Source organism: Pleurodeles waltl, chromosome 2_2 (genome assembly GCF_031143425.1).
Source record: "Pleurodeles waltl isolate 20211129_DDA chromosome 2_2, aPleWal1.hap1.20221129, whole genome shotgun sequence".
Taxonomy (NCBI): Eukaryota; Metazoa; Chordata; class Amphibia; order Caudata; family Salamandridae; genus Pleurodeles; species Pleurodeles waltl.
In genome coordinates, this window is record NC_090439.1 from 338,129,510 (window position 1) to 338,156,122 (window position 26,613).

General features: G+C 44.3%; 1 protein-coding gene across 1 annotated transcript in view; it reads right to left on the reverse strand.

Moving 5' to 3' along the window:
- The window catches only part of ZBTB14 (zinc finger and BTB domain containing 14), a 109,460-nt gene that overhangs the window by 7,637 nt on the left and 75,210 nt on the right, over nucleotides 1-26,613 (reverse strand). Inside the window, exon 3 of the mRNA XM_069219807.1 lies at nucleotides 13,765-13,864. Within this exon, the coding sequence (XP_069075908.1) occupies nucleotides 13,765-13,797 (33 nt within the window). The 5' untranslated portion in view covers nucleotides 13,798-13,864. The remainder of the gene's footprint in view (nucleotides 1-13,764; nucleotides 13,865-26,613) is intronic.

Here is a 26,613-nt window from a genome sequence, read left to right on the forward strand (position 1 = left end):
TGTGTTTCTTTTTAGATTAAACTGAAGATTTGGAACATGACAAAGACCGCCCTCTAGAGCGGCTCCGATGACTCTGGGAACAAGAGTGGGAACAATCTTGGACACAAGCTGCAACAGGAGCGTCCCGGATGCATTTTCTTTATGCTTGGTGATGTAGAGTTTCGCCTTGCAGTCCCTGATAGCCTTAAGGTACATCGATGTGCAACGGGTTCAGGCCTTGGAGTCGTGACTCGACCCCAGGCCTCACAAGCACGCTTAATGGGGATCCATCACAGACATCTGTTTGCAACACTCCTAAAACAGTTTGAAGCCTGCAGTTTTGACGGCAGGGAGATAAAACACCCTTTGTACACTGGTAAATTTTTGAGGTACAAGTCTCAATGCGATAAAGAATGCGCTCAGGATCCATTTTTGGTCGCACAAAAAGAAAGAAACTGACTTTAGCGAGTGGGAGTTGCGCCTCCATAGGCCCTGCATACCATTTCCAAGGGGGAACAGCTTCAGTGAGAAGCCACAAGGTGCGACCTTTTGGCAAGCACTGTTACTGCTGAAAAGTTTCTGGATGAAGTCCTGACTCCTGGGGAATATTCAAAAGGCGAGAAATCAGCAGCTAGCAGTCCCTATCAGAAATAAAGCGTTAATTTACCTAATCTCAAAAGACTGAGTGAACACTAAAAAAAAGATTTGCAGTAAACTGTTAGTACTTTATTCACAAAGTGAAAGAATATTACAGAACATGTAGCCAGAGTTTGTGCATCGTAGTCTAAATGTAGATTACAGACAACTGGTGTGACCGAACTGTTGGGCCTTTGTGGTTCGAAGGTCACACATGTTTGCCCAACGCCAGTCTGGATGTATTTGATTTAGCATAAAGTTGTTAAAATTCAGTTTGGGCACTTTCTGTAAATATTGTAAGTAAGCTGCCAGTAACAGTCCAGAGTTCTGCCTTTCATTTTCATATAAGCAATCCTAAATCCTGACACTTATTCATTTTTTTAAATTACAATACTAATCAGTTAGATTGAGGCGAACAACTATGGCAAGTGATTTAGTGATGAAGACATTGAGAACTTAAAGCAGAGAATCAGAATATGCTATGTGAGAGTACAGAGTAATGAAATGGAAGTCTCTTTTCAATTTCCTCAGTTTGCTAACTAGACAGCAATAAACAATAGCTAGCTACCATGACAGAGTGGGAGCGGAAATGACATTTCATCACATGGACTGATCGGACCACACCTGAAGGATCAGTGTGGGTGTGTGAAAGCTAACATTAATATTTGGTCTGATGGAACAAAGAGACTTTCCTTGAAACAGCTGCCATAGTCCTTTCACTTTAGTAACAATGGTCAACTGCTCGCTGGGATACAAAACTGTATGCTACAGTACCTTATTAGCAGATTCTTCTAGGTCTGTAATTGAAGTTATAATACCATGTCTATTTATTTATTTGACAGTTCAGATGCTTAAAATCCATCAACAACACACATACAATTTCATAGTACGTGTTAAAAATATAAAAACAGCTAAAATTTACATAATACGTTAATTAAATAGAGCTCAGTTGTGTCCAGTCTTTGTGCAAATTACATCAGATATGTCTCATTTTGTCAATGTAACATTTGGTGTTTGTGCACGTATTAATGCAAAGGGCGCTAATTGCTTACTGTTTACAATACTTTTGTTCTCATATACCACACTACTTAAAGGAATTTCTACACTCCAAATACTATGCTGTAGCTGGTTTTCCATTTGCATATCTATAGGAGGCTGGCCTGGCTTGTAGTGGGTATCAGAGGTACTTACACCTTGTGCCAGGTCCAGTTATCCCTTATTAGTGTAGAAGAGGTGTTTCTAGCAGCTTAGGCTGATAGAAGGTAGCTATGGCAAAGCAGCGTAGGCTGAACTAGGAGACATGTAAAGCTCCTACTATACCACTTATATCATATGCACAATATCATAAGAAAACACAATACACAGAGTTACTCAAAATAAAGGTACTTTATTTTTATGACAATATGCCAAAAGTATCTCAGTGAGTAGCCTCAGTAAGAAGATAAGTTATATACACAAGTTATATGTACACAAACCAAAATTAGGTCAGTAAGGGCAAGAAAAGTAATGCAAACAGTGTAGAATTACAATAGATTGCAATAGGAGCACATAGGTATAGGGGCAACACAAACCATATACTCCAAAAGTGGAATGCGAACCACGAATGGACCCCAAACCTGTGAGCTTGTAGAGGGTCGCTGGGACTGTAAGAAAACAGTGAGGGTTAGAAAAATACCCCACCCCAAGACCCTGAAAAGTAGGAGTAAAGTACACCTACTACCCCCAGAGAGCACAGAAGTCGTGATAGGGGGATTCTGCAGGAAGAACAAACACCAGCCATGCACTGACAACAGATTTCCGGACCTGAGTACCTATAAGACAAGGGGACCAAGTCCAATAGGCGCGACAGTGTCGAGAGTGGGCAGGAGCCCAGGAAATGCCAGCTGAAGGTGCAAGGAAGCTGCCACCGGTTGGAAGAAGCTTGGAGTTCTGCAAGAAAGAAGAGGACTAGGAACTTCTCCTTTGTAAGACGGATGTCCCACGTCGCGATGAAGCTTGCAGAGGTGTTCCCATGCAGAAAGACCGCAAACAAGCCTTGCTAGCTGCAAGGGTCGCAGTAGAGGTTTTTGGGTACTGCTGTGGCCCAGGAGGGACCAGGATGTCGCCACTTGGAGGAGGCGACAGAGGGGGCGCTCAGCAACTCAGAGAGCCTTCACAGAAGCAGGCAGCACCCGCAGAAGTACCCCAACAGGCACTTAGAAGAAAAGTGAACCAGAGTCCACACGAAGTCACAAAAGGGGGTCCCACGACGCCGGAGTACAACTCAGAATGTTGTGCACTGCGGGATGGAGTGTCGGGGACCCAGGCTTGGCTGTGCACAAAGGAAATCCTGGAAGAGTGCACAGGAGCCGGAGCAGCTGCAAATCACGTGGTACACAGCTTTGCAGTCTAGCGTGGGAAGGCAAGGACTTACCTCCACCAAACTTGGACTGAAGAGTCACTGAACTGTGGGAGTCACTTGGACAGAGTTGCTGTGTTCCAGGGACCTCGCTCGTGAGGACTCATCCTCTCAAGGGGACCGAGAGGACCAGTGTTGCAGTCTTTTGGTGCTTGCGTTAGCAGAGGGAAGATTCTATCGACCCACAGGAGATTTCTTCGGAGCTTCTGGTGCAGGGTGAAGGCAGGTTACCCCCAGAGCATGCACCACCTGGAAACAGTCGAGAAAGCCGGCACGATTAGGCGCTACAATGTTGCTGGTAGTCATCTTGCTACTTTGTTGCGGTTTTGCAGGCGTCTTGGAGCAGTCAGCGGTCGATCCTTTGGTAGAAGAGGGAGATGCAGAGGAACTCTGGTGAGCTCTTGCATTCGTTATCTGAAGAATTCCCCAAAGCAGAGACCCTAAATAGCCAGAAAAGGAGGTTTGGCTACCAGGTTAGGAGGATTGGCTACCAAGAGATGTAAGAGCCTATCAGAAGGAGCCTCTGACATCACCTGCTGGCACTGGCCACTCAGAGCAGTCCAGTGTGCCCCCAACACCTCTGTTTCCAAGATGGCAGAGGTCTGGGACACACTGGAGGAGCTCTGGGCACCTCCCCTGGGAGGTACTGGTCAGGGGAGCGGTCACTCCCCTTTCCTTTGTCCAGTTTCGCGCCAGAGCAGGGCTGGGGGATCCCTGAACCGGTGTAGACTGGCTTATGCAGAGATGGGCACCATCTGTGCCCATCAAAACATTTCCAGAGGCTGGGGGAGGCTACCCCTCCTCAGCCCTTCACACCTATTTCCAAAGGGAGAGGGTGTAACACCCTCTCTCAGAGGAAATCCTTTGTTCTGCCTTCCTGGGCCAGGGCTGCCTGGACCCCAGGAGGGCAGAAACCTGTCTGAGGGGTTGGCAGCAGCAGCAGCTGCAGTGGAGACCCCGGAAAGGCAGTTTGGCAGTACCCAGGTTCTGTGCTAGAGACCCGGGGGATCATGGAATTGTCCCCCCAATACCAGAATGGTATTGGGGTGACAATTCCATGATCTTAGACATGTTACATGGCCATGTTCGGAGTTACCATTGTGACGCCATACATAGGTAGTGGCCTATGTATAGTGCACGCGTGTAATGGTGTCCCCGCACTCACAAAGTCCGGGGAATTTGCCCTGAACAATGTGGGGGCACCTTGGCTAGTGCCAGGGGGCCCATACACTAAGTAACTTTGCACCCAACCTTCACCAGGTGAAGGTTAGACATATAGGTGACTTATAAGTTACTAATGTGCAGTGGTAAATGGCTGTGAAATAACGTGGACGTTATTTCACTCAGGCTGCAGTGGCAGGCCTGTGTAAGAATTGTCAGAGGTCCCTATGGGTAGCAAAAGAAATGCTGCAGCCCATAGGGATCTCCTGGAACCCCAATACCCTGGGTACCGCAATACCATATTCAAGGGAATTATATGGGTGTACCAGTATGCCAATGTGAATTGGTAAATTTAGTCACTAGCCTGTTAGTGACACATTTGGAAAGCAGAGAGAGCATAACCACTGAGGTTCGGGTTAGCAGAGCCTCAGTGAGACAGTTAGGCATCACACAGGGAACACATACAGGGCACATACTTATGAGCACTGGGGCCCTGCCTGGCAGGGTCCCAGTGACACATAGACTAAAACAACATATATACAGTGAAATATGGGGGTAACATGCCAGGCAAGATGGTACTTTCCTACAATATCCTTAACACTTTGTGGTACTGCCTTACTTCCAAATTTAAGTAGAGGTTTAATCCATCTGGCTCTGGGCTCCTTAGATACTGGGCAAAAGAACAACACATGTTCTTCAGTTTCATCAGCGATATTACAGATAGGGCATGTTCCAGATCGACGAACAGATGTCAGCCAGGGCTTGCAAAAGATGCCAGATAAAGCATTCCCAGGCTGAACTTCAATAAGCTTTCTTCAAAGTTATAATCATTTTTCATGTTTAAAAAAGTACTAGTGAATTTTCCAAATGAGGCAGAGTTTGTTTGTAAGTCCTGAACACGGTGCCAGAATCGCCTCTTCACAATGAGAGGAACATCTGATGGAACAGACACAGTGTTTGACCAATAACCCCCTACTCTCAGGTCAGCCAGTGAAGATTTGACATACCTCAGCCAAGAGATATTGGTCGTAGGTGATCTGCTGATGACATGACATAAACACATTCTAATATGATACAGTTCTTTTGTGGGACACATTTTTATACAGTACAAGATAGGTTTTAGCCTAGCATATTCAGGTTTTGGCTTTAAGGCTAGATCTAATAGCAGTGGCATGAGAGGTGAACTCCATGGCAGTCTCAACAAAGACCTTATAAAGTGTGTTCTCACCTCTCCCAAGGTTTTCAGCTCCAAAGTGATCCCATAGTTCTGCACTGTATAGGGCAGCACTAAGAGCCTGTGCTCTGTAGATCTCTAGATCCGGGGATGCAGGATAAGTTGAGGCTCATCTAACAAACTTAGTTATGGCAGCTGCCCTGTGATTTAACAGAAGCCTGCTCTTTGCAATTTGTTCATGCCACAAGTTGGTGTAAAATAATCTTAAACCCAGGTAGTCAAATTAATGTACTCTTTCAAGGGTGTTACCATCCAATGTCATGCTGCATCGTGACTTCCTGTTAGAGTTGAATTCCAAAAGTTTGTTTTTTGGTTATGTATCTCCAGCTCCTGTTAGCTACACAAGAAACCAAACTTCGTGAATAATATCTGGAGACATTTCTGCGTTTTGGAGATCAATAAAGTGCTGTCTGCAAAGAAGAGCACTGGTACCTTCAGCCCTGCCGATATGGATGAATCATTCTCGCAATCTGCCAGGAAGTCTACACAGTCATTAATGAAAAAAAGAAAATGTGTTGGAGCTAGAATGCATCCCTAGCAAACCCCGTTTTCAAAATCTATTGTTCCTGGAAGTCCGCCATTTGGACAACAACAGACCAGTGCTAAATTAAAAGTGCACATACGGCTGATTGGTTTTAAAACATCAGATGGAATTCTCAGCTCAGAAAGCACCTGCCACCGTTTAGCTCTTAGGTCTGTGTAGAAAGTTGCTCACATGTCAACAGAAGATATGTATAAGCTACCCCGACTCATGTCTACAACCTTCCACCTGATCAAAAAAATAAAAATGTCTTGTTGATGGTGCTTTTCTTCAGTCTAAATCCTGTCTGGAATGATTCTCCATCATCAAGGCAGTAAGCTTATCAAGTACCTGTCTGCAGAATATTTTTTGCACGTTATCCATCAGGCTTATTGGTAGTAGTTGCTTGTTGCATTACGAGATCTCTTTTTAAATATGGGAACGATCTCTGCTCCATTCAATGTGGTTGGTATAGTGACGCCCGCTAGTACAGCATTAGCTGGAACATTTAATTTTGCCACCCATTTGTAAAGTTGGGAGCAAAAAATAATGGCTGAGAACTCGCCTGGGCTTGGAGCTTTACCTGGTGTCTGGGTCATAACTGCCAATAGTGTTTCAGAGAGAGAAGGTAGTCATACATTTCGGGATGAAATCATTCTGGTGAGGGAAAGGTTTGGTAATGATAGCAGTGGCTGTTTCATCTATGTCTGCAAAATGAAAGGCACTAAAGGAAGCAACCCATTTTCTCACAAGAATGTGTTCCTCAAGTCTTGTAAGTTCTTTCCAAACCCTGTGGAGCACTCGGTGCATAAAAAACTCATATCATTGCTTTTCACCACTTTTGAAATCTTCTGCTAGCTTGCATTTTCCATTCATTTTTTTGCCATTTGCAAAGCAAAGTTTTTCTATCGGAGACCCTCATCGCCTTTATTATATCTCGGTCACCCAACTTGCTAGTGTATATAAGATTGGTCTTTCCAGACCGGTTGTTAGAGTTGAACCATTCTTGGGCTCTCTGAGGTCCCAGCCCACAGTGGTATTCTTCATAAAAATCCCCCTAAGGTCATTGAACAGCTTTTCATGGATGTCTAGTAGTCTGGCTAGAAAATTCGTATTAACTTTAAAGAGGTCTAACGCTGAAGTGATGGTTTCATAGATTAATTTTAGTGCTGCTTCGTTGGTCCGGATGGGGCCCCATTTAACATTTTTCTTATTGTTTTTAATAATGAAATCATTGCTCCTATAATTGGTCCAGGAAATAAACCATTCATCAATGGGCCAGAAATGTAGAGGACCAAGCGATCATGAACACACACGTCTCGGCACCACCATCATGTCAACCATCTCATCCACAGTCCAACATTGATAAATATATAATCTGTGTTGCTCCCATAAGATCTCTGTTTAAAGTTGGAGCAGGGTTTCTATCTGAAACAAAACGTCAGTTGCAAAGGACAGCGATAAAGGCGTCTATAAACCGTATTTTAGTGATGCCCATAATTGTGCAACTACATCTGACAATCAGCTCATGGGCATCGAGTGAATGTTTATGGCCCAAGGAACTACAATTTTACTCGAACAGGGAGAGTTCTCAAATGCTCATGGGAGTTTTATTCTGGCTGAGTTTAATAAGGGGATGTTTTCTAACTTCATACCTTTGGTGGTAGCAGTGCATGGGAAAATAGATTCACCTTTTCCTGTTCTAACACTCTTGAGTATTACTTATATCTCTTTAAAGTTCCTCTGAATCCTGTCCCATAGATGACTCACGACTGGTTATTATTGTAGACGTTGCTTGTATATTAATTAATGTTAAATGGTGTTCTGGGCACTATGGTATACACCTGTTTCAGTCTCCATTTAGACTTGGACCCCAATTGGAGTTTGGTAGACTAGTTACTCAGTCACAAACATCCTTATAGATATATACATGTTCTATGGCACTCTTAGAACACAGACGGAATATCCATCATATTTCTGACAGAGTAACCTGTTCGCCAAACTTAAAATGAGGCACTTGGTTTTTTTGATGTGAGGAACCCCTGAAGTGTGTCCTGGTAGGTCAGCTGGGTTTCCTTCAAACACCATTAGTCAGGTAAAAAAGAGTCTACAAAGAGCATTTACAGTTTCCAGAGCCGCCTTTTTAAAAATAATGTAATTGTTGATTTGTTAGAATGGTTAATGGCTTTCTGATTCTAAGGATCTTAGCACGAGGCTATGTGCGCTATTCCTCACTGAAACACCAACTTTTCAACAAAGCAAGCCACCTATCATGAATATTGTGATATTTCTTCCATATTATCTAGGTCTACTTCCCCATCGCTGATATTGTCCACAACCTGAAATGGATTAGCCCTTACTTATCTGTTAGCCTTGCCATTTCCTCTGTTTTAGTTGGTACTTTGATGTTCTGGGCCCTCAACTACATGACTCGCAAGCTGCACAACTCTGTCTTCCTTGTAGCACACTACAAATGTTGTTAACACCATCCTTTCCACTTCCTCAGTCAGCCTTTCTTTGGTTGATGTCGTTTCTGATATTATGTGTCTTTCAGGAGGGACTGCCTTATGTATCTGCGCTCTCATTGTTTTTCCCTCATTGCTCTATCCTACTCCCTACAAAGAAGCATTAAATAAGTTGATCATGGGTTGTGTAGTCTATTCCAATATATCCATCACTCTTTTTTTTTTAACCAAGAAAGCAAAGACGTTAATTCACGCATTTTGTAACCTTTGTAAAAAGCTGAAAGGCCCCTCTTTTAAGCTCTTACTGTCAATAATGGCTGACGAATTTCTTCCAGCAATAGTATACACAAGTGCCGCCCTGCATGGGAAAGATGCATTGATCCTGGACAATTGGCAAATTAATAAAGTACATGATAGTGTTTGGTCTCCAAAAAAATGCCTTGCCAGCACAGGTTTGCTTGGAATTTGGTCTTACACTCCAGCTTCTGGGAAAAATATATACCACTATAAAATCTTGGTATAAAATTAGAGTGGCCCAGGGCAATTCATTCACCAACACTCTAGTCTGCCATGGATAGTGATCCTTCTTCCGGTCACCATAAATATCTCTACACGTCGCTAAAACAAAACGAATACGGTGGAACTCTGTGATAAGAATTTGCCTTTTCAGCATTTAATCAAGTGGTAAATAGAGCAGCAAAATTTAATTTCATCATGGATGATAAAAATACCTCCAGTGACCGATCGCACGCTTGGATGGTAATTAACAACTATGATAGGATGAAACAGCTACATATTTAACCCAGTCATTTTCAATTCACGTCACGCGAAGGCTGTGATGGTGATACTTTTTGGTCAGCTCCCAGCATCAGTAGAACCACTGCCCTCGAAATATAAGGGACCAATAATACCTATGCGGATCAGAAAAAGAAAACTTTATACACTTAATCTATATCTGCCCCATGCTAATGCAGACCAGTGTGACGTTACTTGAAAAAAGCTTCTTGGAAAGAGACATACGCACGTGAAGGCTTGCAATAATCAGAAGCCTCGACCTGGATGACACTCAAATAAACTCTTAACTGATCAAATTACTGTTGGTATGAGAGAGTGTAGTTAAAATATTACATATACTAGAAGTAGTGCTTATATCAATGCTTAACAAAGCCGCATAGAAAACGACAATAAACAGTGATTTGCTTAACGTGCATTTGAATTATAACGTACAGTTATTATTGCGTACACAAACTAATGACGGTTATAAGAAATGATTGTTTGCATTATGATTAGTCAAGTATACATTAGCGCTTTTACCATATTGCATTTGTACTAAAACCTATAGGCCTTAAGTTAGCGTGAGCTGTGGATTTAGCTGCCTAGCTCTCATATTAAAAGCATTTTTCTCTGTTTTTCAGTGTGCTGACTCACAAAGGGCCATGACCCTGCATTTGTTCCTTTTTCTCCATATCATGTATCTATACCAATTCTGTTCCCATCCGCATACTAGCTGTCTTAGTATGAGTTTTATACAATGTTGAAACAAAAGTAGATTAAAGAAACGTACAAGGACATTTGACCATGGACAAAGGAACTTACGACCCGAGGAACGTGCCAAAAACGATGAAGTAACCCCGGATGTGCCACCTCCGAAGACGTCAATTATGAAGACCAATCAAAGTGTTTTGAATTATCGTGGGGTGACAATTGGAATTACCTAATGTATAATTTGATAGGTTAAAGATAGTGGGGTATAGTGAATATCCAATAGAATTTTGGGGGAAGGCATTATGAAGAAGGGATAAAATCCCATGTCACAGAAGAGACGTTGGAACTAGGTAGGGAATGCTATTGATTTCATCCAGAAACTCTGTCGCTCTGTTTGGTGATTGGAGACTTATTAAACCATCCTCACCTATATACTGCCCCTTGAACTTCACCTCCTTATGAGGGAAGTGTCCCCTGCCTTTGGTGAAGTTAGACTGAAGGCGATTTTGACTGATGTCCTGAAGACGAAGACTGATCCTGTGTGCTGACCTATTCCTGGAGGGTAATTATGACAATGCAAATTATAATTTGTCTGTTTGCTTTTCCTTTCTAGGTACCAACTGCTGTATTTTGAATAGAGGCCATAGCTAGATGGTTTATCCAAATTTGTGTTCTAAATTGTTTTGCATGAAGCCCAACATGCTGATGCTAATTAGGGGTTAGGTTAGGAGTTCACTCTTGACTGACGCAATAAACAAATGACAGCCTTGCTGAACTAAGATATAATTGACTCTTACTGTGTTCTGATCTATGTTTACGCCGTGCTATGTTCTTATGTTTGTGATCCTCGCATTAATGAAATCTTATCATAGTTGCCATATTGTGACTATACTCTTATGCTTCTTAGTTTTGAGATTGACTCTGCTGCTCGTAGATTGTAATCAATAGGGAATAAAATTCATAAAAATTCTATCAACAGGTGTGGTTTTTCATGACTGAAAGGTCATGGTTGCGTCGATAATTTGATTAATGCCTTACTCCAAAGTGAAGTACATTGTGGTGATAAATATTGATGAAATTATTGATATATTGCTTGACATATTGATCAGTTATCTCAGTGGTTCCCAAACTTTTTCGATCCCCGGCTCCTTTGACCTATTGGCCGTGTTGGCCACGGCTCCCCATTATGTAACTTTTTTTTGGCAGGTGGGGGAACGTAATCCCAGCCTGTACCTGTACCTACACTATTTACAGTTTGTCTTCTTTATTCTCTCCTTCAGGTTGCTGAAACCCATTTATTGGAAACTATTTTTGTTCTTTGGTCATAGGGATATTATTAATGGTACTTTGGCGCCCTCCGCTGGTCACAATAATTAATGCAGGGGGTTTTGTTTCCAATACCACGATGAAAAGCTGCCGATTCAAAGCACCTCCGAGTGGTTTCCAGACTGTGTGCGGCGCCCCTGGCTAGTTTTGAGGGCGCACCAGGGAGCCACGGCGCACAGTTTGGGAACCACTGAGTTATCTCGTCCTACAGTGTCTCTCCACTGGGTCACAAGATTCATTGGCCTAAAACGAGTCCTAATGTGTATAAAATTGACATAAAAGGACGCGTTATCAGATGCACAAAAAGGCAGTGAAAAGCATGCAGGAATAATTTAATTTGAAAAGAACTGCTCAAACAGCTTTTATGGTGGACTTAGGCAAATCGATCAAACTTTAGCTGTTCAACGAATTGTACATGAAAAGCAAGTTGAAACAATGCAAACTGGAAAAGGTGGATTCAGGCAGCTCTGATGTCAACTAATTGTCTCTTTTTTATACTGCGAAGATAAGAGAAACGATAAGTAAGATAATTATGAATGATCTGTTTTGACCTAAGGACGGTTTGAATCCTTTTAACGGGTGATTTTAGATGTCTTTTATGATAGATGAGCTAGTAGCAATGGCTTTAAAGAATATTACTGACTTTTGTAACATAATTCTAGTTTTAATTAACTAAACAAAGATTTCCTTCCACCATCACTCATGCTTTCTGGTTCCTTTCATAGGCGGTAAATATGCCTACTTGTGGAGAACAATGAGTATTTACTGATTTTGCCATGTACTGGCGTTTCTCTTTATTTATTTTGTATCTCTCTTTCAGTCATCATTTCAGTGTAATTTAATGGAAACATATGTCTTTTCATCTTTCTTTTGTAAAGGCTCACTTTTGAATGATTTGTCAGTTTTGGGACTGTAACTTTTTGGAACGAGTAGGCCTGAAGTGGATATTTCTAGTGGGGTAGGTTCTTCCACTCTATCTGCAATTAAGATTTCCTAGTCTATGTGTGATTACACTCACTACAAACTTTACATCAAGGCTACAGCCGGCATACTTGTAAATGAGAGACAGAGGTGACCTCACTTTGAGAAGTCCATCCACTTCGGTTTCACTCAGTTCAAACACTATCTGCAGATATGATTTTTCTATTTCTCTGTAACTTCACCTGGTGACCCCCTATTCAATATAGTTACTTAACAACACATCACATGAGTGATACATACAGTGAGGCAAGTTGCACAGCTAGCACTAAAAAGGGGATGATGGTATGCCTATAAAGCATGACTGTCACCTTTCCTCATGACCTGGAGTATGACTTTTAACTCAGGAGGGGCAGGAGTGTCCTGCTACAATTCTGTTGATGAGTTACGAGATGCCAAAAAGTGGGGTGCAGCACTGGCTTTGCTGACATGCAAAATGCCTAGTGTAAGCAGAAAGTCTTGCAACTTTGTTGGTTCATCTCCCAATAACGTCAGCAATAAGGAATGTGCTAGTTCTTTCAGGTCTGATCTTGGGAATACTTTACCAGGCCTAATTTTGGGGTTGTAGGTTGCACTTTCGATAAAAGGTGCAGGCAACAGTTTCATTCCTCGGAGGCTAGTGTGGAAACATTTCGTGACCTCCAGTACCAGCTAGGAAAGAAGCAAAAGCTCCCTCTAAGCCAGAAAAACAGCTTAGTGAGTGAAGCATAACATGTAATATGGCTCTGCAAATTAAGAGCTCAATGCTCGCATTTGGTTTACAAATACTTTGAATCCCGTTGGGGACAAATCACAATTGTAGCCTTAAAATGCTGAGAAACTATGAATAATTACACTGAGTTATAGTAACACCTGTTGTTTACATTGCTAAGAAACAGCAAAAAACACCACGATATAAAGCAGGATATGAAAAACAAGTTATTGTTGTTATCAAAGCACAGGCCTTAGTGGGAAGTTCCATATCCATACTAAGTGACAGAACAATAGTGCATTACGTTATTAATCATCATTTAAAGTGGTAAAGTAGGATAAAATGAACGGCTAGCAATAAAAAAGGACTCATTATATATTTACAAAGCACGACTTATCAATCATTTGTGTTACTGCAAGGCCTTGAACAATATTACAGGAGCCTATTTGTTATTCTGTGTCATAATTTGTCATTTTCAGCATCTTTTGTGCACAAGCAACTTAGGCCTGTGCGTATTACTGATATTTATTTTCTTGTTGATAGCATTCAGTATCAAATACATACCAATCTATTTTTGAATACTGGTTTAAATTACACAAGATAACAGCTTAAATTCTAGCTTAGAGATGCGGAAAGAGTTACCTAAGAAAGAGCTAGAAACATATAGGGAAGGTTTAAAGAAAACTTTCTGTTAGACAGACAAAAGCTAATCCCAGGCCCAGAAAAAGTTCTGGTTACAGCATTTTTTGACTCTAAAGATTTGATCTTTCAACCCTGGAAACAGCAAATATTTCATTAGGAAGGGTCTCAAGAGTGTGGGCATGTCACTTTCTAGCAAATACCAAAGTCAATGCCAACATGAGGACGGCATCAGTGCCAGATCTAACTCACCTCTGCAATGGTAGGAGAATTCCATGGATTCATGAGGGATCGGGTTGTGTAAATGTTTCCTCACACAAATGATCCGATTCCGAAGAGAACATCCGGCAATCTGAGAATACAAAGTACACCTGGAAATGAGTTCTCCTTGTTTCCCATCTTTCTTTGCCAAATATCCCCACTCCCCAAGCGAACAGATCCTAATGTTTAAAACAACCCACATGCATAAAACCTTGTAAACTCCCCTATCACATAATTTATGTAGTGCATGTTTCTAATTCCTAGTATAAATCACTGGGGCCACAACATCCGAGTTCACTTGCTGGCCAATAACATTGTCTCCTTGTTTTTGACGAGGGAGGGCAGTTTTAAGATCCGGACAAATGCCTGGTACATATAACATTTTTAAGCTGAAGTATTTTGACAAAGTTTAATGTTCCAAAGAGAGACTATACTTCAATCCTGTAGGAGGCTGGACTGGCTTGTAGTGAGTACCAAGGGGTACTTGCACCTTGCACCAGGCCCAGTTATCCCTTATTAGTGTATAGGGTGTCTAGCAGCTTAGGCTGATAGATAATGGTAGCTTAGCAGAGCAGCTTAGGCTGAACTAGGAGACGTGTGAAGCTACTACAGTACCACTTAGTGTCATATGCACAATATCATAAGAAAACACAATACACAGTTATACTAAAAATAAAGGTACTTTATTTTTATGACAATATGCCAAAGTATCTTAGAGTGTACCCTCAGTGAGAGGATAGAAAATATACACAAGATATATATACACAATAGCAAAAATATGCAGTATAGTCTTAGAAAACAGTGCAAACAATGTATAGTTACAATAGGATGCAATGGGGAAACATAGAGATAGGGGCAACACAAACCATATACTCCAAAAGTGGAATGCGAACCACGAATGGACCCCAAACCTATGTGACCTTGTAGAGGGTCGCTGGGACTATTAGAAAATAGTGAGAGTTAGAAAAATAACCCTCCCCAAGACCCTGAAAAGTGAGTGCAAAGTGCACTAAAGTTCCCCTAAGGACAAAAGAGTCGTGTTAGAGGAATAATGCAGGAAAGACACAAACCAGCAATGCAACAACTGTGGATTTCCAATCTAGGGTACCTGTGGAACAAGGGGACCAAGTCCAAAAGTCACAAGCAAGTCGTAGATGGGCAGATGCCCAGGAAATGCCAGCTGCGGGTGCAAAGAAGCTTCGACTGGACAGAAGAAGCTGAGGTTTCTGCAGGAACGAAAAGGGTTAGAGACTTCCCCTTTGGTGGACGGATCCCTCTCGCCTTGGAGAGTCGTGCAGAAGTGTTTTCCCGCCGGAAGGACGCCAACAAGCCTTGCTACACGCAAATCGTGCGTTTGGCGTTTTTGGACGCTGCTGGGGCCCAGGAGGGACCAGGAGGTCGCAAATTGGACCTGCAGAGAGAGGGGACGTCGAGCAAGACAAAGAGCCCTCACTGAAGCAGGTAGCACCCGGAGAAGTGCCAGAAACAGGCACTACGAGGATGCGTGAAACGGTGCTCGCCGAAGTTGCACAAAGGAGTCCCACGTCGCCGGAGACCAACTTAGAAAGTCGTGCAATGCAGGTTAGAGTGCCGTGGACCGAGGCTTGGCTGTGCACGAAGGATTTCCGCCGGAAGTGCACAGGGGCCGGAGTAGCTGCAAAGTCGCGGTTCCCAGCAATGCAGCCCAGCGAGGTGAGACAAGGACTTACCTCCACCAAACTTGGGCTGAAGAGTCACTGGACTGTGGGGGTCACTTGGACAGAGTCGCTGGATTCGAGGGACCTCGCTCGTCGTGCTGAGAGGAGACACAAGGGACCGGTGATGCAGCTTTTTGGTGCCTGCGGTTGCAGGGGGAAGATTCCGTCGACCCACGGGAGATTTCTTTGGAGCTTCTGGTGCAGAGAGGAGGCAGGCTACCCCCACAGCATGCACAAGCAGGAAAACAGTCGAGAAGGCGGCAGGATCAGCGTTACAGAGTTGCAGTAGTCGTCTTTGCTACTATGTTGCAGGTTTGCAGGCTTCCAGCGTGGTCAGCGGTCGTTTCCTTATCAGAAGGTGAAGAGAGAGATGCAGAGGAACTCGGCTGAGCTCGTGCATTCGTTATCTAAAGTTTCCCCAGAGACAGAGACCCTAAATAGCCAGAAAAGAGGGTTTGGCTACCTAGGAGAGAGGAAAGGCTACTAACACCTGAAGGAGCCTATCAGCAGGAGTCTCTGACGTCACCTGGTGGCACTGGCCACTCAGAGCAGTCCAGTGTGCCAGCAGCACCTCTGTTTCCAAGATGGCAGAGGTCTGGAGCACACTGGAGGAGCTCTGGACACCTCCCAGGGGAGGTGCAGGTCAGGGGAGTGGTCACTCCCCTTTCCTTTGTCCAGTTTCGCGCCAGAGCAGGGGCTAAGGGGTCCCTGAACCGGTGTAGACTGGCTTATGCAGAATTGGGCACATCTGTGCCCAACAAAGCATTTCCAGAGGCTGGGAGAGGCTACTCCTCCCCTGCCTTCACACCATTTTCCAAAGGGAGAGGGTGTCACACCCTCTCTCAGAGGAAGTTCTTTGTTCTGCCATCCTGGGCCAGGCCTGGCTGGACCCCAGGAGGGCAGCTGCCTGTCTGAGGGGTTGGCAGCAGCAGCAGCTGCAGTGAAACCCCAGGAAGGGCAGTCTGGCAGTACCAGGGTCTGTGCTACAGACCACTGGGATCATGGAATTGTACCAACAATGCCAGGATGGCATAGAGGGGGCAATTCCATGATCATAGACATGTTACATGGCCATATTCGGAGTTACCATTGTGAAGCTACATATAGGTAGTGACCTATATGTAGTGCACGCGTGTAATGGTGTCCCCGCACTCACAAAGTTCAGGGAATTGGCTCTGAACAATGTGGGGGCACCTTGGCTAGTGCCAGGGTGCCCTCACACTAAGTAACTTTGCACCTAACCTTTACCAGGTAAAGGTTAGACATATAGGTGACTTATAAGTTACTTAAGTGCAGTGTAAAATGGCTGTGAAATAACGTGGACGTTATTTCACTCAGGCTGCAGTGGCAGGCCTGTGTAAGAATTGTCAGAGCTCCCTATGGGTGGCAAAAGAAATGCTGCAGCCCATAGGGATCTCCTGGAACCCCAATACCCTGGGTACCTCAGTACCATATACTAGGGAATTATAAGGGTGTTCCAGTAAGCCAATGTAAATTGGTAAAATTGGTCACTAGCCTGTTAGTGACAATTTGAAAGTAATGAGAGAGCATAACCACTGAGGTTCTGGTTAGCAGAGCCTCAGTGAGACAGTTAGGCACCACACAGGGAACATATACATGCACACCTATGAGCACTGGGGCCCTGTGTGACAGGGTCCCAGTGACACATACATATAGGCCACAAACCTATGAGCACTGGGGTCCTGCCAAGCAGGATCCCAGTGACACATAACAAACATACTGAAAACATAGTGTTTTCACTATGAGCACTGAGGCCTGGCTATCAGGATCCCAGTGAGACAGTGAAAACAGTGACAAACACCCTGACATACACTCACAAACAGGCCAAAAGTGGGGGTAACAAGGCTAGAAAGAGGCTACCTTCTCACACAACCCCCCCCCAAACGAAGGACAATAAGGCTAACCTTGGCCAGTTGAGACTTTATTGTCTAAGTGTTGATAAGTAGAGAGTAGCTCTGCAATAGACTGGTTACTCCCTTTATCATCCACTATATGGTCACTTCCCTGTGGGGATGTAAACCACCCTGTTTGAAGTTTTTTTAGCTAACCAACAATGTGAAGATGTATTTTCAGAGTTTCTATCAGTAAGTTTTAGTTTAGAGCAGTGGGAATTATCCACTGAACCTATTTGTAATGATGGAAATGCCAGACAGGGATGCTGTCTCAGAAAAGCCATGGCTGGGCAAAAACTTTGTCCATATGGCTGGAAGAGAGAACAGGGATGCTGTTTCTCTTGAGTTGGAGCAGGGCAGGGATGCTGTCCTATGAGCTCCACACTAGGGCAGGGATGCTGTCCTAAGTGTTGTGAGGCAGTGCAGAGTTTCTGCACTAAAGTTTCTCTGGGAGGGTTGGAGGGATGCTCCATGTTAACTAAAATGGTGCTCTTTTTCTCACCAATGTTAGTTATCCCACAGAGAGGTACTTCCACCTCAGGGAGTACAGTTTTGCCAACTGATTCCCTTGGAACAGGTGCCACCCCAGGAGAGGTTTCTCCCACCACAGGAATGGTATCCTGAATGGCAGGGTGGTTAGGGAATACTGTGATACCCTTTTTACCTGTTGATGGAGAGGGATCCTGAGTTTTCAGGCCTTCTCTCCTTTGCTTTTTCATTTCACTTGAAATGAGAGGGAACAATTCCTCAGGGATGCCCAGCATGGCTGCATGGGCATAAAACTCTACATCAGCCCAACCTGAGGCCTCTAGGTCATTACCTAAGAGACAGTCTACAGGTAAGCTAGGTGATACCACCACCTGCTTAGGGCCAGTAACTCCACCCCAACTAAACTGAATTATAGCTAAGGGAAGAAACTTAGTGGAGTTATGGACATCAATAATCTTATACTGTTGTCCAATGATGTGTTGTTCAGGAGGCACTAGGTTTTCAGTCACCAAAGTGAAACTGGCACCTGTGTCCCTGTAGGCCAAGGCCTCAACACCATTTATTGAAACTGTCTGCCTGTACTTATCCATTGTAAGGGGACAAGCAGCCAGTGTGGCAAGGCCAATGCCACTAGGTGTGACAGAAACTGTCTTGGGAGTGACTACCCCAGTTTCTACTATGGACCCAAAAGTGAACCCAACTACACCCTTAACTTGACTGTTGCCAGCAGTCCCACCACTAGTACCACTACTGCTAGGGGCACTAGAGCTTGATGTATTAGTGGTGGTAGGCTCAGGGGGTTTACCTGGACAGGACTTATCCCCTGGCCTATGGCCTCTATTTTTACACACAAAGCACCAAGGCTTTTTAATGTGTGCAGGTTGGGAAGAAGAGGAAGAATTAGTTTTATCCCCACCCTCTGAAGAGTGTTTAAGATTTGAAGTGGGATCTTTGGTTTTACCCTTATCCCCATGCTTATCTTGAGATTTTTCACCATCTTTCTTCTTATTGCCATCTTTGTCACCCCCTGTATGAACTTTTCTGTTCACCCTTGTTCTGACCCATTTGTCTGCCTTCTTTCCCAATTCTTGGGGAGAGGTCAGATCAGAGTCTACCAGGTACTGGTGCAACAAATCAGACACACAATTATTAAGTATATGCTCTCTCAGGATTGTGTTATACAGGCTTTCATAATCAGTAACTTTACTGCCATGTAACCACCCCTCCAAGGCCTTCACTGAATGGTCAATGAAATCAACCCAGTCTTGTGAAGACTCCTTTTTGGTCTCTCTGAACTTTATCCTGTACTGTTCAGTGGTTAAGCCATAACCATCCAGGAGTGCATTCTTAAGAACTGTAAAATTATTGGCATCATTTTCTTTCACAGTAAGGAGCCTATCCCTACCTTTTCCACTAAATGATAGCCATAGGATAGCAGCCCACTGCCTTTGAGGGACATCCTGTACAACACAGGCCCTCTCAAGTGCAGCAAACCACTTGTTAATGTCATCCCCCTCCTTATAAGGGGGAACTATCTTGTGCAGATTCCTGGAATCATGCTCTTTTGCAGGATGACTATGGGGAATACTGCTGCTGCCACCATGGGTATCTAAACCCAACTTCTGTCTTTCCTTCTCTAATTCTAAAGACTGTCTATCCAAATCCAGCTGTTGCTTCTTGAGCTTCAGTCTGGTTTGTTCCACTCTCAATCTATTGAGCTCCCTTTCTAACAATCTGTCATCAGGGTGGGTGGGAGGGACATTTCTAGATACAGAGGTATGATGGGAATGAACAGAAGGAGACCTGTCCCTTACAGAGGGCACCCTAACAGCTTGGCTACCAGCATAATGTGAGAGCACACCATCAGTATGGTGTGATTCAATTTCTGTACCAACTATGCTAGACTGTCTAGTAATGGGCAGGCTGAAAAGTTTCTTTCCTGAACCTTTTCCTGGGGGAGTCCCTGGATCAGATTGAGAACCATTAGCTACTTTTTCACCAGATTGGGCACTTATGGCCTTATCCTGTACTCTAAGCATATTAATTAACAGTTCTAAGGAAGGATTCTTCCCTACACTCAAACCTCTCTCTATGCAGAGACTCCTTGCTCCTTTCCAGCTAAGGTGATCATATGCAATTTTGGACAGTTCAACATTTTGGCCTGCACCAGACATTTTTTAGAGAGAGTTAAAGTGATAGAAAAAGAGAAAAAAGTTTTCAGAACTTTTTGGAAAGACAGAAAAAAACTTTTTAAACTTTTAAGAACTTTTTGAAAGTTTAGGAGTACTTTTCAGCACTTAGAAAAGAGTGAAAAGAGGAAATGCAAAACTTTTTGGCTATGTGTATATACACTGACCTTGTTTTGTATATTTTTCTCTTATGAAAAGTACAATGACAAGAGTGGTAAGTAGTCTCAAGCACTTATCCCACCACTGCACAACCAATGTAGGAGGCTGGACTGGCTTGTAGTGAGTACCAAGGGGTACTTGCACCTTGCACCAGGCCCAGTTATCCCTTATTAGTGTATAGGGTGTCTAGCAGCTTAGGCTGATAGATAATGGTAGCTTAGCAGAGCAGCTTAGGCTGAACTAGGAGACGTGTGAAGCTACTACAGTACCACTTAGTGTCATATGCACAATATCATAAGAAAACACAATACACAGTTATACTAAAAATAAAGGTACTTTATTTTTATGACAATATGCCAAAGTATCTTAGAGTGTACCCTCAGTGAGAGGATAGGAAATATACACAAGATATATATACACAATAGCAAAAATATGCAGTATAGTCTTAGAAAACAGTGCAAACAATGTATAGTTACAATAGGATGCAATGGGGAAACATAGAGATAGGGGCAACACAAACCATATACTCCAAAAGTGGAATGCGAATCACGAATGGACCCCAAACCTATGTGACCTTGTAGAGGGTCGCTGGGACTATTAGAAAATAGTGAGAGTTAGAAAAATAACCCTCCCCAAGACCCTGAAAAGTGAGTGCAAAGTGCACTAAAGTTCCCCTAAGGACAAAAGAGTCGTGTTAGAGGAATAATGCAGGAAAGACACAAACCAGCAATGCAACAACTGTGGATTTCCAATCTAGGGTACCTGTGGAACAAGGGGACCAAGTCCAAAAGTCACAAGCAAGTCGTAGATGGGCAGATGCCCAGGAAATGCCAGCTGCGGGTGCAAAGAAGCTTCGACTGGACAGAAGAAGCTGAGGTTTCTGCAGGAACGAAAAGGGTTAGAGACTTCCCCTTTGGTGGACGGATCCCTCTCGCCTTGGAGAGTCGTGCAGAAGTGTTTTCCCGCCGGAAGGACGCCAACAAGCCTTGCTACACGCAAATCGTGCGTTTGGCGTTTTTGGACGCTGCTGGGGCCCAGGAGGGACCAGGAGGTCGCAAATTGGACCTGCAGAGAGAGGGGACGTCGAGCAAGACAAAGAGCCCTCACTGAAGCAGGTAGCACCCGGAGAAGTGCCAGAAACAGGCACTACGAGGATGTGTGAAACGGTGCTCGCCGAAGTTGCACAAAGGAGTCCCACGTCGCCGGAGACCAACTTAGAAAGTCGTGCAATGCAGGTTAGAGTGCCGTGGACCCAGGCTTGGCTGTGCACGAAGGATTTCCGCCGGAAGTGCACAGGGGCCGGAGTAGCTGCAAAGTCGCGGTTCCCAGCAATGCAGCCCAGCGAGGTGAGGCAAGGACTTACCTCCACCAAACTTGGGCTGAAGAGTCACTGGACTGTGGGGGTCACTTGGACAGAGTCGCTGGATTCGAGGGACCTCGCTCGTCGTGCTGAGAGGAGACCCAAGGGACCGGTGATGCAGCTTTTTGGTGCCTGCGGTTGCAGGGGGAAGATTCCGTCGACCCACGGGAGATTTCTTCGGAGCTTCTGGTGCAGAGAGGAGGCAGGCTACCCCCACAGCATGCACAAGCAGGAAAACAGTCGAGAAGGCGGCAGGATCAGCGTTACAGAGTTGCAGTAGTCGTCTTTGCTACTATGTTGCAGGTTTGCAGGCTTCCAGCGCGGTCAGCGGTCGTTTCCTTATCAGAAGGTGAAGAGAGAGATGCAGAGGAACTCGGCTGAGCTCGTGCATTCGTTATCTAAAGTTTCCCCAGAGACAGAGACCCTAAATAGCCAGAAAAGAGGGTTTGGCTACCTAGGAGAGAGGAAAGGCTACTAACACCTGAAGGAGCCTATCAGCAGGAGTCTCTGACGTCACCTGGTGGCACTGGCCACTCAGAGCAGTCCAGTGTGCCAGCAGCACCTCTGTTTCCAAGATGGCAGAGGTCTGGAGCACACTGGAGGAGCTCTGGACACCTCCCAGGGGAGGTGCAGGTCAGGGGAGTGGTCACTCCCCTTTCCTTTGTCCAGTTTTGCGCCAGAGCAGGGGCTAAGGGGTCCCTGAACCGGTGTAGACTGGCTTATGCAGAATTGGGCACATCTGTGCCCAACAAAGCATTTCCAGAGGCTGGGGGAGGCTACTCCTCCCCTGCCTTCACACCATTTTCCAAAGAGAGAGGGTGTCACACCCTCTCTCAGAGGAAGTTCTTTGTTCTGCCATCCTGGGCCAGGCCTGGCTGGACCCCAGGAGGGCAGCTGCCTGTCTGAGGGGTTGGCAGCAGCAGCAGCTGCAGTGAAACCCCAGGAAGGGCAGTCTGGCAGTACCAGGGTCTGTGCTACAGACCACTGGGATCATGGAATTGTACCAACAATGCCAGGATGGCATAGAGGGGGCAATTCCATGATCATAGACATGTTACATGGCCATATTCGGAGTTACCATTGTGAAGCTACATATAGGTAGTGACCTATATGTAGTGCACGCGTGTAATGGTGTCCCCGCACTCACAAAGTTCAGGGAATTGGCTCTGAACAATGTGGGGGCACCTTGGCTAGTGCCAGGGTGCCCTCACACTAAGTAACTTTGCACCTAACCTTTACCAGGTAAAGGTTAGACATATAGGTGACTTATAAGTTACTTAAGTGCAGTGTAAAATGGCTGTGAAATAACGTGGACGTTATTTCACTCAGGCTGCAGTGGCAGGCCTGTGTAAGAATTGTCAGAGCTCCCTATGGGTGGCAAAAGAAATGCTGCAGCCCATAGGGATCTCCTGGAACCCCAATACCCTGGGTACCTCAGTACCATATACTAGGGAATTATAAGGGTGTTCCAGTAAGCCAATGTAAATTGGTAAAATTGGTCACTAGCCTGTTAGTGACAATTTGAAAGTAATGAGAGAGCATAACCACTGAGGTTCTGGTTAGCAGAGCCTCAGTGAGACAGTTAGGCACCACACAGGGAACATATACATGCACACCTATGAGCACTGGGGCCCTGTGTGACAGGGTCCCAGTGACACATACATATAGGCCACAAACCTATGAGCACTGGGGTCCTGCCAAGCAGGATCCCAGTGACACATAACAAACATACTGAAAACATAGTGTTTTCACTATGAGCACTGAGGCCTGGCTATCAGGATCCCAGTGAGACAGTGAAAACAGTGACAAACACCCTGACATACACTCACAAACAGGCCAAAAGTGGGGGTAACAAGGCTAGAAAGAGGCTACCTTCTCACAAATCCCAAAGATCCAATAAGACCCTAAAACCTCCCTCATCTTTTATCACACCGTATGACACAGCTGCAAAGCCAGTATTTTTCCTGAACCAGGGCTGCACCATAGATGTACAAACTCACAAACACAAACAGAAGTATCCTCATTTGCACAATCCCTAAACCAGAAGTGTCGCCGTTTCCCATTACCGTTCCAGAAGTTCCACCTCTAGCCCTAAGAGGGCCAATTATCTTCTGCCAAGGACACTAACTGCATAAATCCGGTTCGCCAATGTACCAGATCGCTCATGCTGCAGTGCTGTAAATTAGAACTGGGATTATAACAGCAAGTATCAACAAAATAAGCCAGGGAAAGTCCTGCAAACTTTTGACTCAACCACAGGTAAGTGTCATGCCTTATCATGATTTAAAAATCGTTTTAGTGGTTTTAAAAGTAATAAAAAGTATTCAGCAATAAGCATCAGTAAATATGTCTACATATATACGTCTTATGCATCGAAACAGAAGAACACTATTCTTTTCACTGGTCCAAATAAAGCGGTTCTGCTGTATCTGTATGTCGTAGCTTCCCAGTCTCTCTTAACTTCATGGTACTGTGCCCCAGTCCAGGCCCATTGCATCTTCTCGCCAGGTACCTGTTTGATGTCATATATGTAAGACCATAACTTTCTATTGGTTTCAATGTCACCCTGCCAACCAATTATTCAAATTTAGGATCAAGAAGTGCGTCTGAGAGTGCTCATCAGTCTTACACCGACAAATAGAACATACTTGTCTGGTCAATAATTAGGCAGCTGCCCACTTTACTATGCCATAAGGCCAATACCTGATCCAGGTCTGTCCTGTTCACCAGCTAAAATAAATTCTCAGTACATAATGCCAGAACATGGGCCTCTTTGCTAACTGTATCGTTGAATCTTAGGAGACCTTGATAAGGCCTAAAAAGACAGAGTGATGGGGTTCTTGGAAAAAGTGAAGTAGCCGACTCCACCCTCATCCTCCTCTGGGATCCCAAATGGAATGTTAATAAGTGTTTTCACAGTTCCTAAAATGGGCTGATAATAGTCTGCCAATGAAGACGTTTTCAGGGAAATTAACAATGTTACTCTTTCTCATTTCTTGCATGCGTCTCAGCTGTCAGGTCCCTTAAGGCTTCATATGCAACTGTTCTAGCCAAATTAAAAACGTCTTTGGTCAAGTACATCAAAGAACACAAGGTAAGACTAAGGTCTCATTTAGAGCATGGTTGAGTGGGAGCCCTGTAAGAACCTGACCCGAGTTCCTTCGCCTCGTTTAGAGGTGTGGAAACTGCTTTGCTTTCAACAACAGAGGCTCAGCTGGCTCCGCCGTCACACTCCTTTGATTGGTGGCCCATCTGCCACCAGGCGTGCTCTATTCTATTTTCTATGCCCTTTTATCCTGCCCGGACCACAAATGTGAAATTGTGCAGGAAAAATCAGAGCATGAACAAATTAATGCCACTCACGGGCACTGAGACATCTCCTTACACATCAGGGCTTTTGGTTTTTTTGTTCTATAAAAGAACCCTCTCCAATTTTGACAGCTTGTCTTTTTATAGAGTGTATATTTAGTTGTTGTTGAATATCATCTCAGCATACTGTCTTTAATATCAAACATATAGTGATGGTACGCAGGTTTTGGTAAAGATACAAGGGGAGAAGGCTGATTTAACACACTTTTGACAAACACACAGAAGATGAAATCCTGGATGGCTAATGGAGCTTAAATGGAGCCCTTAAAGTGACCGCTTGACATGTGGCTGAAGGCCTCCCTCCCCTGGTCTAAAACACTTGCAAGCATTGGCAAATATTGACTTTTGGATTGTGCAGAACCATCATCGGGCCTCGAGCCGCCTTTTATTTTTCTCAATGTTGGCAGCCCGTAGTTCGGCGTTGATGTTCTCGCTGTCTTCCTCTTTGAAGCTAAAGAGACTTTTTTTTTACAAATCGGTCATCACGCTTCTATGGTCTGAGCGCAACCTTTCATGTTTCGGCTTTGAAATATCTTTTCCTTGTACGAGTTCCTTGTATGAGTTTTTCCTCCTGCGGTCTCTCTTTCAAGGGTTCTGAAGAGTTCCTTGTCTAGGGTCACGGATGTGGTTGTTGAGTGTTTCGACGTCAAGGCTCCCTTTGAAGCTCTTAAGTTGGTTTTATGTGACTCAGGTATGGTTTTCGAGGTAGATGGTCCTCTTACCTCAGGCCTGAGTGTATTTTTGCCCCCCTGGCTTTTACATCAACAATCTTTAGGTTGACCTCTATTAAATCCCTTTCTGCTCCTTCGACGAAGCTCTCCTCCTTGTCACTCTTGAGGCCGAAATCTCGTAGGGGGTACGCTGTCCCTGCATGGTGTGGTGGGCTCCCCTCTGCTCTCTCTCACTCTCAGTGTCTTCAGTGTAAATGCGGGGCAGGTGTTGCAGTCCTCACTTCGATGGTCTACTGGTAGAGGTTGCAGACCCGGTGTTTGTCCTTCTGCAAGAACTTGTGATGGCAATTTTTGCAGAAATGGAAATGTGCTTCCTCCATTAGGCTGCCCACTTAGGGCATTTTCTCAAACCTTTGAGAAACTTCTTCTCCTTCCCTTGATATCCCTACTGGTTCCTTTTGTGGACTTTCGGTGCTCTTCTCCCGAACTTCAGTGAAATTCTTCTACTTCCAATTGTTGGGAGACCCTTCAGCAAGCATCCAGACCCAGAAGCGGAAAAAATGAATCTGAAGATGTCAACCAAAGGCGGGTGCTTCCGGAGGAAGTACATAGACATCCCAAGGGGCATCATTGGAGGTACATCGACAATCAACAAAACAAAAAATGAAGAAGGACTAAAACATTTCGGAGACACTTACGGATCCCACCAGTAGATGGTGGAATAATGCACAGCATGAGAATCGAGAAAAGATTCACGCTGCAAAACCTAGTGGCTCACACTTCTTGCAAACTATTCTCTATGGGATGAAACCGTTAATGATGCTATGGGGCTCCCTTCTGAAATACCTTCATACCTCTCTACAATCTGAGGTAAATTTCTTAATATTAAGACACAAACATAAATTATACCACTTCAAATTGTAAGATCAATGATTGTGTAGCCCATGCTTTGAAACAGCTTTGCTTGATAAACGTACTGCATAAGCACAATAA